This window comes from Arvicola amphibius, chromosome 7, assembly GCF_903992535.2.
Source record: "Arvicola amphibius chromosome 7, mArvAmp1.2, whole genome shotgun sequence".
Taxonomy (NCBI): domain Eukaryota; kingdom Metazoa; phylum Chordata; class Mammalia; order Rodentia; family Cricetidae; genus Arvicola; species Arvicola amphibius.
Genome location: NC_052053.1, coordinates 29,233,113 through 29,245,655, shown reverse-complemented (window position 1 = coordinate 29,245,655; position 12,543 = coordinate 29,233,113). Strand labels below are relative to the sequence as shown.

The 12,543-nt window shown below is 43.0% G+C and overlaps 1 protein-coding gene across 2 annotated transcripts in view; it reads right to left on the bottom strand.

Annotated features, from left to right (window-relative positions):
* Neb (nebulin) overlaps positions 1-12,543 on the bottom strand; it is a 189,092-nt gene that overhangs the window by 165,767 nt on the left and 10,782 nt on the right. For both annotated transcript variants that reach the window (XM_038336440.1, XM_038336441.1), the window contains exons 8-11: positions 10,097-10,201; positions 4,222-4,326; positions 3,619-3,726; positions 1,087-1,203 (exon numbers count right to left, since the gene is read on the bottom strand). In XM_038336440.1, the coding sequence (XP_038192368.1) occupies positions 1,087-1,203; positions 3,619-3,726; positions 4,222-4,326; positions 10,097-10,201 (435 nt within the window). The remainder of the gene's footprint in view (positions 1-1,086; positions 1,204-3,618; positions 3,727-4,221; positions 4,327-10,096; positions 10,202-12,543) is intronic.

Sequence of the window (12,543 nt, the reverse complement as noted above, 5' to 3'; positions counted from 1 at the left end):
GTATCTTTGCTTAGCCTTAAAATAACACAATCAATCAGCGGTTGGTTTCAAGGGCATGGCTGAGCAAGTGGACTATCATCACTTTTCACGTTGAGTTTTCAAAGTGTCAGTACATCCCAGCTTCTAGCAACAGTGGATCTGAGATGGTTTGTTTGGTAAACGTGCCCATCATTGGAAAACAAAGCACTTAGTGTTGAGGTTGCAGCAGAGCCATTTGGACAGATGAATTAACACCTTATCCCTTGCCCTCCCGCTCCCCAGACACATACACCCCAGTATGCTGATGTAGTTCAAGAATAGAGAAACATTAACCTATTCAGAGAGCTTGGAAAAAAGTGTAATATAATCTATCCATATAAAACCTCAAATGATCACACATTTAGCCTGTATATGTTTGTTGTGTATGCATTTTGTGTGTGTTTGTTGTACATGTGTACAGGTGTGTGTATGTGTGTATGTATGTGAGTGTGTGTGTATATGTGTGTGTGTGTTTTAGTCAAATTGGTAAACTGATCTTGGACCCTGAGTCTTCTAATACAAAGCACTAGCTTATTTTATCTATTTAACCCGAATAGCTTACTTGGGCTATTAACAATTCTTCACGGAGAAGCAGACAGGGACCAAGTCAGGGAGCATTTTCTGAATTAAGTGTCTGCAGGTGACAGTTTCAGGTGTTAGCTCTGTTTTTGAAGGTCTCCCTTTGCCTGTTCAGAAGCCCAGCACAATATGTTCCGAGCCCACAAGGAATGTGGTGGAATCTTCTAAGCAAACGAGGAGTTCCTTGCCCTTTGAACTTACTTCACTGGTTACAGATAGTAAGGCATGTTGTGGTTAGAGACCCTCAGCCTTCTATGGCTAGTTAGCTCTGCTGTGACTCCTCCTTCAGAACCTTAAAACACTAACAAAGCTATATAGCTATACAGGTATACAGCTATATAGATATACAGGTATACAGCTATACAGGTATACAGCTATACAGGTATACAGCTATACAGCTATACAACTATACAGGTATCACACCAGGAGAAAGACTCCATCTCTCACGAAGTTAAGGTTATAAAAGATCTGTGAAGAGAGTTGACTTACATCACTGAGGACGTTTCCTGCTGCCTTCAGCTGCCTGAGCAGTGGGTTCTCTGATGCAGGAAGTACATTATAATCTGCTTTTCCTTTATTCTTCTCATAGTCTTCTTTGTATTTTACCTGTGGGAGGAAATAAAATAATAAAGGAACTCCACAGGTTATTTTGCCCTCGTCTCCACTATAGCAATTATGACATGGTGCCACAAATCAATTTTCTCTTTGGAAAAATGGCAGCTTGACATTTTATCAGCACAAACCCAGAGTAACTCAGAGCAGCCGTAGAGAAACTGCATGGATTTCCAGGAAACTTCTTTTCACTCATTTATTCATTCAAAAATATCAGAGGGAGTTGATTATGTGCCTGGCTCTGGGAAAGACACAAAAAAGAACAACATATGGTCTCTGTCCTCGAAAGGAGAAAGGCATGTAAATATTGGGGGGAAGAGAGAAGCACAAATAGTGACAGCACATCGTGCCCCAGATGTCTGCTCTTGTAGAACCTCCACTCAGCTCCCGACTTCCAGCTGCCATCTGCCCGCACATCTGAAAGACAAGGAGCTGGGAGCATCAGCGCCGCCTTGATGCCTTTCCTACAGCCATGCATTGAGCAAGCACGTATTTAATACACAGGCAGGAGAAAAAGGAGCCAGCTGGGATGGATGGTGGCAACCTCAGCTTTCTTTTCCCTTCCCATTTTGTACTTTAAATCCCAGTCATGGCAGACGCTGTAAGTTTGAGACGGGGAAATTAAAAACTCTGAAAAGGAACCCGTCCACAGCGATCAAAACAACATGGTCTTGAGGCGGACCGTGATCTCGAGTCTGACTTCCGCTTGGGAAGTGGAACCAATGAAGTCTGAGGAATCCTAAACAATTCATTCACTACCTTTACAAGCTGCACAAAATGAGGCCAATCAGCTCTGTAGACAATGACAGGTAATGCACAACTGAAACCCAGATGCGCCAACCCTACTGTCTACCCAGAGTACCACAAGGGCTACTCTGCAGGCTCTTCAGGCATGGGAGAGCTGCACAACCTTTCTACCTCGTGGGATTATAAAATCCCTGGCAAAACAGAATTGAGCAGAAAGGATGTTCACAAACCCTACCATGCCACCTGCATGTGTCATTTGGAAGAACTGTTAGGGCGTATGACAATGTCATCCATCCTCTTACAGATCAGGGCTCCCCTCCTTCAAGGGCATCATCAATCCAGCAGTTTGCTCTCAGCCTCAGCTCAGTGTTACCTCTCTGTTGGATTTTCCCATCAGCGTAGCAGCATGGAATTGTGTGTCCTATCTTAAAACATTCCTTATTTCTGTCTTTTCCATCAGCTGCCATTCATTTTCTTTTCTTTTTAGAAAATTCTTGAAAGAATTCAATATACTCTGACCTTCAGTGGTTTCTTCTTTATTATTCAGTCAGGAGCCTTCTCCAAGCAAACTCAACCAACTTATTCTTTGGGCTGCCATTGACTCTGCATTAGCAAACCCAGGTAGAAATACTTGGCACAAATGATAACTCCATCCTCCCCCTTTATTAACTGCACACTCCTGCTACCTCTCAACCGTGGTCCTGTCTCACCTGGGAGCATGTCAGGGTTCAGTCGGTGGAGCTGTCTGCCCATCCTACCTCCTTTGTGCTGTCCAGTCTCGGGACATTATTTTCCACACACGAATGTCCCCCAATTTTATATAAAATTCCCATAAACACTCTTTGAACCTCCAGACTCATGCAGTCAACCAACCAACTTCATATTTCCACCTGGGAATCTAAAAGACATCTGAATCTAACGGGTTTGAAGATGAACTCCGGTTTCACTAAGAATCACCTTCTCTTCCTGTAATCGTCCCTGTATCCTTCAAGGGAAACCGCATCCAGTGAGCTGCTTGGAAATCTTTCCCTCCTCTCTCACACCCAACCACTGTCTCACACTTTCTAAGTGGTGCAGTCCTGCTTTCTATCCTCTGGCAGAACCAGGGCTCCGGGAAAGGCAAGGATCAAACAAGTTTACTTGACCTCAAAGTTCATGTTTTTATAAAAACCGTACCACTTTAAAATGTCAAAGCGTAGCCTACTTATCAAAGTCACTCTACAGGCTATCTGAAGACGTCCACGGACATCTGGACTTTTGGGACTAGGTTTTTCACCCGTCAGTCAGAACACAGGCTAATGACAGTGTTGAGTGTGAGGCATGTGGTTTCATATAAAGCTGCCAGTTGTTATTTTTTTTTTTCTGGTGGAAGTTCTAGCTAAGATCTAAGATGATTACCTTCATCCTTCAGGCCGGCAAAAGGCCCTTCACTCCATGAAATAATGGAAATGGTGGTTAGGCGCCATTAAGGCTCCTATTGTGATGCCAATATAATTTTCATTTTTTTACTGTTTTTAGGCAATCTACTTTACACTGGTCTCAACTTCAGTAACTTGGCTCAGAATCTACCCGGCACCTTTTTCATTATATACGAGAGCCAGAGTGAGGACAAGCTCACCCCACTAAAGACATGAGGGGGTGGGAAAACGTCTTCATTTATACCTTGCTGGCTGCAATCCCAGCCTGCTTGTTCATTTTGTACTCAGGCGTTTCTGTCTGCATGAAGTAGATCTGGTCTTTCAAGTTCTCGAAGTCTTCCTGATACTTCCTCTGTGAGAGAGTAAAGACACAGTAGAACAGCTGTAGAGACAAGCTTCAGTGCAGAGCCCCTAAGTCTACACCCACCCCTTGGGGTTAGGCCAGTCAGGTCGCAACTGGAGACTGGTGGCATTGCCAAAATGTCTATCAGCTTAACAGAGATCTGGACAATTCGAACAGGCTTGGAGAACAATGGGAAAGGCACAGTCGTTCCTGCCCACTGAGGAAGAGCTCTGGAGAGCCAGGGCAGATAAATGAAAGAAATTAAGTCACTCATTGTTATAAATGCACAATTTTGTTCAGCAGGGAAGAATAAACTGAAAAGGGACTTCCTGACTCATGCTAAGTGTATTTTGTAATTACTAAGAGGGTTTCACTAAGTTGTTCCTATGGAAATTGAGGTAGAAATCATGCAGCACGGTCAAAATAATATCTAGCATTCCAGAATTTCTCAAGCTGTTGTAAGCAGCTGGAAGCTGTCAAAGACAGGGGTCCTCTCCCACTTACTGAGCTGAGATTATCGGCGTTCATTCTGGCGGTTGCAATTTCAAAGCAGGGTGTCTCACTCCATTTGCCTTTGACTTTCTTTTCATAGTCTTCTTTATATTTTTGCTGGGGGCAGAAAGAAACAAAATGAAACAAAAACAAAATCCGAGAGTTGACAAATAGGAATTGAGGAACAGTGTGACATTAAAATCTTTACCAGGCTCATGTTAGGGTCTCCAAGTAATCTTGTAGTGTGGTCACCTTACACACCAAGAAAGTTGACTTGAGGGGAATAGAGAAAGCCAAGGAGAGGACTATCTCTCTTTGCTGACTTTAGGGACTTAGAATTGAACCCCAAATGTGGTGTGTGGAAGTTATCTCATAACTGAACTCAGGTATACTGTTGTGAACTGTCTTGACACATGTATTCTTGGAACAGAATTAACCTAGCCAACCCCAGATCTGGGCCCATGAGGCAAAGCTAGAGCAGGGTTAGAGCAAATTCTCCTTGGCTTGTAGAGCTACGCTAAAGACACCATCACTGACTCTCAGGTGGCCTGTATCTCCTATACCCCCACCACACTCTTTACAGAAATAGAAAGCCCTTCTTTGTCATACCATCAGCACGAGCTCTAATGTAAAGAACCAATGTGTCAGAGTAAAAGGAAGTACAGTTTTCCCGTAAATGTCCTGTTTTCTGTCTTCGCAATGGTTAATATGCCAATTATTCACAGCAATTTTTATAGCTGTTCGTTTTAGACCTCCAGATCTTTAGTGCCTGTGACTGAACACTGTCATTACCGAAGATTTGACTTAGTGCACCAACAATTCAAGTTGCTCAACTGGAAGGATGCAGGATTTTACACAGAACACTGCTAGCAAGATGAAGCAAGATCACACGCTTTGTGTATCTATGACACTAAACAAATGAATGGTATAATAATTATAATAATGACAATTTTATCGTGAAGAAACTGGAGAAAAACTGTATGTAAAATGAGGGGGGGAGACAGAAAGAGAAACTGAGTCCTGCTAAGACTCAGATTCGCCTTGTATACTGGGGAGGCAGATGCAGGAGAATCTTGAGATAAAACCAGGCTACATGGAAAGATCCTACCTTAACAAACAAAACAGAGCAATAAAATATGGATTAGACTACTGATTCAGCTATCCTCCTTTGGTGGTTTGAATGAAATTGGCCCCTGTAGGCTCATAGGGAGTGGCACTATTATGATGGGTGGCCTTCATGGAGGAAGTGTGTCCCTGAAGGTGAGTTTTGAGGTTTTGGATGCTCAAGCCAGGTCCAGTGTCACTCTCTCTTCCTGCTGCCTTCCAATCCAGATGTAGAACTTTCAGCTACCTCTCCAGCACCGTATCTGCCAGCATATCACCAGGCTTCCCACACTAATGATAATAGACTAAATCACTGAAACTGTAAGCCAGCCCCAATTAAGTGTTTTCTTTATTAAGAGTTGCCATGGTCATGGTGTCCCTTCACAGCAACAGAAATCCTAAGTAAGACCAATTACTTGATGTGGGTGCTGTGGAATAATTCTCTTGTACACTGTAAAGATTTGTCACTCAGACTGGCATGATAAAAAGCTGATTGGCCAATAGATAGGAAGAAAGTATAGGCAGAGCAACCAAACTAAAAATGCTGGTATGAAGAAGGGCGGAGTCAGAGGAGTTGCTGGCAGATATAGAGAGAGCAAGATGGGCATGCCATACTGAGAAAGGGTATCAAGCCACCTGACAAAGCATAGATAAGAAATATATGTTAATTAAAGTATATGAGTTAGCTAGTAACAAGCCTGAACTATCGGTTGAACATTATATAATTAATATTCAGTCTCTGTGTCTGTTCGTTGGGAGTGGCTTGCAGGACAGAAACTTCAGTCTACACTTGGGGACTTGCCAAGACTGTCTGTAGAATACTTCTAATCTTTTTGGGATTAGGCTTCTTAGAAGTTTGATAAATAAATAAGTACCCATAAACATTAAAACTTGAGAAGTCCAATTTGGACATGGTGGCAGATGACCTGTAAACAAGCACTTTGGAAGTGTGAGGCAAGGGAACTTTGCTAAAAACCAGCCTGGGTTTCACAGTAAGACTCTTGTCTCAAAAGACCAAAATAAAACCAAATAAAACAACAAAAATATCCAAAAAATCAAAAGCAAAAAACAAAGCAGGACTTTGGAGGTCATCTCAGCTTTCATCCTCCAGCATTTAAGTTGTTGTCATGGGGTTCTGGTCCTCCATGCAGAAAACCCCAGGAAGCTCAAGACTTCGGGCAAAGGAATCAAACTGGTGCAAAGTCAAGACACAGAGATCTTTGTAGGATCAAGTTGAAAAGCAGCAGGTGCTCCTCTTGGTCAACCCTTGGGCTATAACCGAGACATAGGTACTGTGTGTATGGCTTTACTAATGAGAACTGAGAAAGGGTGCAATTCTCACAACAAAGATAAACACAGGATTTTAAGAAGATAGTTAAACAAGAAGAACAGAATACAGAATCATCCAGATGCCTCGTCTAAAGTCCTTCCTTCCTCCTGACCCTCCAGGAAGAAAAACCTGCTATTTCCTCCCGCAACAGGTCTGGCTGGGGATGGATCACTCACAGTCTGTTCCCAAGTCCTCCTGCGTTGGTCAGGGCTCCCAGTGCATGGGAGTGGAGGTGGCTGGCTAACTGCTGAGGAGGGTACCCTTGTTCCCCTTTATGGGTAGGTAGCAAGGAGGTCAAAGGAACAGACTTCTAACGAGAAGAGTGGAGGAAAAGGCAGGCAGTGTCCATGCGGGAAGACACATCAAGAGTCCAACATCCAACTTCCTGTCTGATCTTGAAGCTTTCTCCTTAAACTCCGTCCCCTGCTCTGCTGCAGCTGGAGCTGATCAGTGATAGACTGGAGGAAAGATGTGATTTAACTTTCCCTGCAACTTTCATTTAACAGAGAAAGAACATTGGGTCGGTTCTGAGCTCTGAATAGACTCTGTTGGGGGAGGTGACCACATGCTAGCAGGCACAGCGGTTGCTTCTCTGAACCGTAGCCCCTCCTAACCATCAGTCGGTCGAGGGAACTGGGCTAAAATTAGGCTCCCTGGTCTCTTGCTTAAACTCATGGCTTCACTTTTCACTTTCCAGATCGGCACCTGCAGTTTTTATGTGGTTATCAAATGGAAAGAACATGAATTGAGTTAATCACATCTCTTCTATTCTAAGTAGCTCAACACTGAGCCACCTGTTAGTTCCGTTCACAGAGAAGTTATCGTTCAGAGTGTTGGAGGCATCTTGACTGGATTTTTTTTATTGGCCACAGTTGGTCCAGAGTTGCTTTCATGTCTTTATATGATGCCTTATGGTGAAATCCAGAGGAATCTCCCTAATTCTACACAATAGAATATTTCAGAAGATTCAGGCTCCATGCTATCTACCAATGTGTTACTGCAAGACAAATTTTTTTAAACATCCTAGATTCCACTAGAAATTACTGGAGGGAAGCAAAAAGGCACAGAGAAACAAAAGGAACTTCCCAATGTTGTGTGCAGAATCCACTTCCCGGTCATGGTGAGTCTGTTCCCTCTCCTGGAATATCTGTTATAAGAACAATTCTGGTCAACCTCAGTTAGAATCACAGAGCACACCTGAGCCTGGAAAGGGTGCTGGGATGAAGCTCAGGATTTTGGCAAAGACAAAGTCAAGAAAATACACTCTGAAAAGGATAGCAAGGAAGGCTTAGAAAGAGAATGTAATGTCAATACAACCATAGCCAGCGTGTGATCTTTACCAGCCGAACAGGAGGCTGCAGGACAAGCAATGGACATGGAAGATATGGTTGGCAAGGGTGGCTGTGTCAAGGGTTTAAATGTCTAAAGTGAGACAATGAAGGAGACATTTTTAACCTTTTTTGGGGGGGAGGATGTGGTGATGCTGACATGAGGGATCTAAGCAGCTGACAATGGGGACGACTTGAGAAGGGGAGCACCACAGAGAAGTCACCCTTGGTAGCCTGGTTCTCTGTGGTTGGATGTCTGGTCATGGATGGACAGCTACAATGAACAATACTTCTCTCTAGAAGTGACCTTCATCTACAGCCGCTCTCCCTCAGCTCCTATTATTCTACAAGGTCAAACCCAGGTTGGCCACTCTTTCCACATACCCAATAGTGTGTCACCTAATCCAACCAGAGTGTGCAGTCCAAAATACCTACTATGAAAGCTATCCCAGAAGCCGTATTTCTTAAGGCGTAAAGAGACAGGTGCGAAGCTAACTTTAATATATTTTACTTAACTCAGTAGACCCCAAACACTACCATTCTAATGTGCAATTGGCGTAAAAATGATAAGCGATTTTACATTCTTTTTAATTTCATAGTAAGCATTTAAAATCCAGTATATACTTCTCATGTGGAAGACTCTCGGGGTTAGGGAAATGAATACATGTATGTCCCCTTCCAATTCATATGCTGGATCCTCAGCTCCTAAAGAGATGGCCCTTTGTTTTGACTTTCCATTTTCTGGCACTTTGAGAAGCCAAAGTCCGCTGTTTAAGATTCTCTGCATATGATGTTCTATTGTAAGTCCAAATACACTGATATTCTCTTTTTTCCCCCTAGTCACATCGGAAGTGCTTGGTTGTCAGGTTTGTGTAAGGTCTGCCACCCTGAGAAACGTAACTTGAGTTTTATTTACTGTTGGGAGGAGTGACTGCAGAGAAGTTTGATACTTAAAAAAAAAAAAAAACCAATCACTTTCTCCACACTGCATGCTCAGATTAAAGAAAGAGCTCTATCTGAACCAAGACATTCTTTAAAAACCAAAAATAGATTAATTTAAATGACCACTTTAAAACAACTTCTTTACCCAGAGTTAAACTATCTTTCTGTTCCACCTTTTTTTTTTTTTTTTTTTTTTTTCTGCTGGGAATACACTCAGCAGCCAGTCCATTGTGCACAACCCTCCAGTTAGTCTCTGCTTAGCCCTGGGGGGAAAGTAGGTTGCTAGTATTCTCATTACTTTTACTATTCTTACCCTGGGTTTTACAGTAAGCATTCTGTGAAATGAGGAGCTAAAAACATCGCAGAACAGACTGCATCATTTATATCTTTCCTTTTTTCTCCTCTTTTAAGAGCCCACCTCTACCCAAACCAACCAAACAACAACAAAAATAAGAACCCTGAAGTTTAGCAAACACCAGAAAGCAGAAAAAAAAAAAGCAGAAGACCAAACTGAGTGTCAACTTTCAGAAGGGGGAAAAAAGCAGCCAGGTCCCAGAGAACGCATCCTTACTGGACCAATTTGCAACAGGACTTAGCCCGGCCTATATACCAGCCGAACACGTGTCTCTCCGCATTCCTTGCCACAGCTGCGTCCTCCTGGACTACTTTGTTTGGCTAAATATAGGCAAAATAAGTAGCTTGTTAGGGCTTCAAAGGTCTGAAGTGCTGGCCCCACCAGCGCCCACTGAGCTGTGTCCGAGAGCACACTTGCACAGTTGCGTGAGTTCACGTCTCAGAGTGTGAGGGCAGAAACTGCACAGCGTCTCTCCCCGCCGCACGAGTTAAACCACAGCCTCCACAGAAGGAAGCAGAGTTAGGCCATGATGACCTACGATTCTGTCTCAGAAATGAAAATGTCAAGTGGCACTAAGCCATATGCTGTCTTATTGAGAGCTGACTGTGACATTTAAACTCACTGAGTCATCGAGTTGGCGGACCACTGACATCATTTATGCTGGTGGCGCATGTCCTGTTTTTGGTGTAAAAGACTTTTGGGGGGGCACATGCAAAAATACCTCTAGTGCTTGCCATTCAAGCTCACCATCGGTTTCTCTCCCAAATGGCTGAAAAAAGCTGAGTAGGTTTCCAAGAGAGAGAGAGAGGATCACCTCTGTGTACGTACCTTGCTTACTTGGTTGGTTACTTTCTTGGCAAATTCTACATCAGGAGGATCAGGCAGGGACGTGAACTGAGTTTGCTGTTCAGTGAGTCCCTTTTTGTAGGCAATCTGTTAAAAATAAAAGGCAGGAATGTCCGTCAGTGTTTGAAAAAGAACCCTCCTTTTCATGTTCTCTGCATTTGATGGCATTTTAAACAAGGCCAATGTTTATTCTCTCAGTCTTTAATGGTTGTGCACCATCTAGCCGTGACTGGTTTGTATGCCCTGCCTCTCAGGACTGCCATTCACTTCTATTTCTGTGAGTCTTCTCTCCTCTCAAGGATTCTTGGTCCTAGACCTGTTTCTTTGCATCTGTCTTTGTGCCATCCTTGGTAAGGGCAAGTTTTCCTTTTACTGGCATCCTCAACTCTTAACCACATGCCTGCTTAACAGCCTCCAATTCTGGACCAACCTAGTTACATATATGCATATGTATATTTATGTATTCTTTGCCCAGGGTGCTGACTGGGTCAGAGGACAGTTACTGACAGGACAGTGCTAACATTGTCTGGGGTTAAGAAGGACACACGAGCAAAGTTTACGGGAGTAAATCTTTAAGCCACAACACCTGTAGATGTGTCATCTGCCCAGTTTTCTTCTCTGTGAACTGTGACTTGCCTGGGGCTGTGTGTCTAACATTCTATGACTTTATGATGTACAATCACCACTTTGTCTTCAGTGAAATTTGAATATCCCATGACGTGTCCAGATTCCTGGGAGGAGGTCTCAACTCCAGCACTTCTGTAGGTCCTCAGTAAACTCTATGCTACTCTGATTTTCTCTTTTGTAGAGAAAGGAGAAGGCTTTACAGTTCAAGCTTCTCTCTGTCCCTCTGGTTCTGACCCCAAGGAGAAGCAGCTTTCTCAGGGCATGGCTCCTGCACTCTCTGCCATTCCCTCCCTTGCCTTCTGTACCAAGCTCCATCCATTGTCGCTACTAGGTGTCACAGCTTCAATCTCTCCCCCTTTATACCTCCTTCATTCCAGCCTATAAAAGCTTCTATCATCTTAAAAGTCTGGTATGCATGAATCATGGACTGCTTCATCCTTTCTCTCCTTTCTCCCTGTCTTCCTGAATCTTATACCTAGAGGGAGGGGTCGGTGACTGATTCCAGCAGAAATCCTAACTCGTCTGTCACAAAATACCTCTCCTTCAACATGACAGCATTATTTATTTATTTATGTATTTATTTATTTTGGTTTTTTGAGATAGGGTCTCTCTGTAGCTTTGGAGCCTATCCTGGAACTAACTCTTGTAGACCAAGCTGGCCTCAAACTCACAGAGATCCACCTGCCTCTGCCTTCCAAGTGTTGGGATTAAAGGCATGCACCACCACTGGTCAGCTAAGCATTTTTATTTAAAATAAAAAGGAATTCTTCAAGACCACAATCATGTTATACTTAACTAGGCCTAAGTATGTCTTTTAATAACATTGACCTAGTATCTGTAACAAACGCTTTCATGAAAATCATTAAATTAACTGGGATATAAAAGTTTTTTTAAAATCACACAATATATATGAATTCCCATGTTTAATTTAAGTGCATAAAAGCCTTATTTTAGGCAAAGGGCAGGTGGAATTTTCCATGACTTAGGGAAAGTCCTTAGGGAGAAAGTTGTATTCAAATGGAAGAAATGCTTAGTAAGAATGACAACCTGTCAAAAACTGTCTGAGAAATCATATCACCAAGTTCTCGTATTTCAGGACCCATGCTCAGAGTTCTGTCTACTTAGAATTCTGCACTCCAGATCAGTCTAAAGATATTCTTAGTCTTTAAAACTGTTTTCTCTGTATTTAGATAATGGGAAAACATAGTAAATAGTATTTAGAGAAACGCAGAGAAAATGAGTGACTGTAACCTCAGCCCCTGGCTTGAAGGCTATGTGCCCACACAGTGGTATGCTCTGTGGACAACAGCTTGCTCTGGTGTCTGAGCTAGGGACTGTAAAACTCATGTTGCTAACAATAGTATTAATAGCCACACTAGTAATGTGATACTTGGTGCATACTTGGTCAGCAACAAAAATAAAAGCTATGTCCCCACTGCCAAGCATTGCGGAGTTGAGAGTGGAGATTTTACTTCATTGTTCTAAGTTCTTTCCTGTGTGCATTTCTGCAATATCTTTAAGGCAGTTCTTAATTGTCTGAACTTAAGACAATTGTCTTAAAGGCAATTCTTACTCTTTGTTTGATGGGTAAAGGAAGGTGTTCAGAGAGCATCTTCTTGGACCCCTCTCCCTAGGCCTACATGACATGGCATTTCCAGACTCCCCTTCAGCTTCTCTGTGCCCTCATCTTGTGCTGGCTTCTTCCAGGTGTCCTGAGTGTTCTCCAGGACTCTGACCTTGACGATCCACTCTTCTACTTCCGTCATTTCTTGTCTTCAGCTGTCACATCTGTTCTGATGACT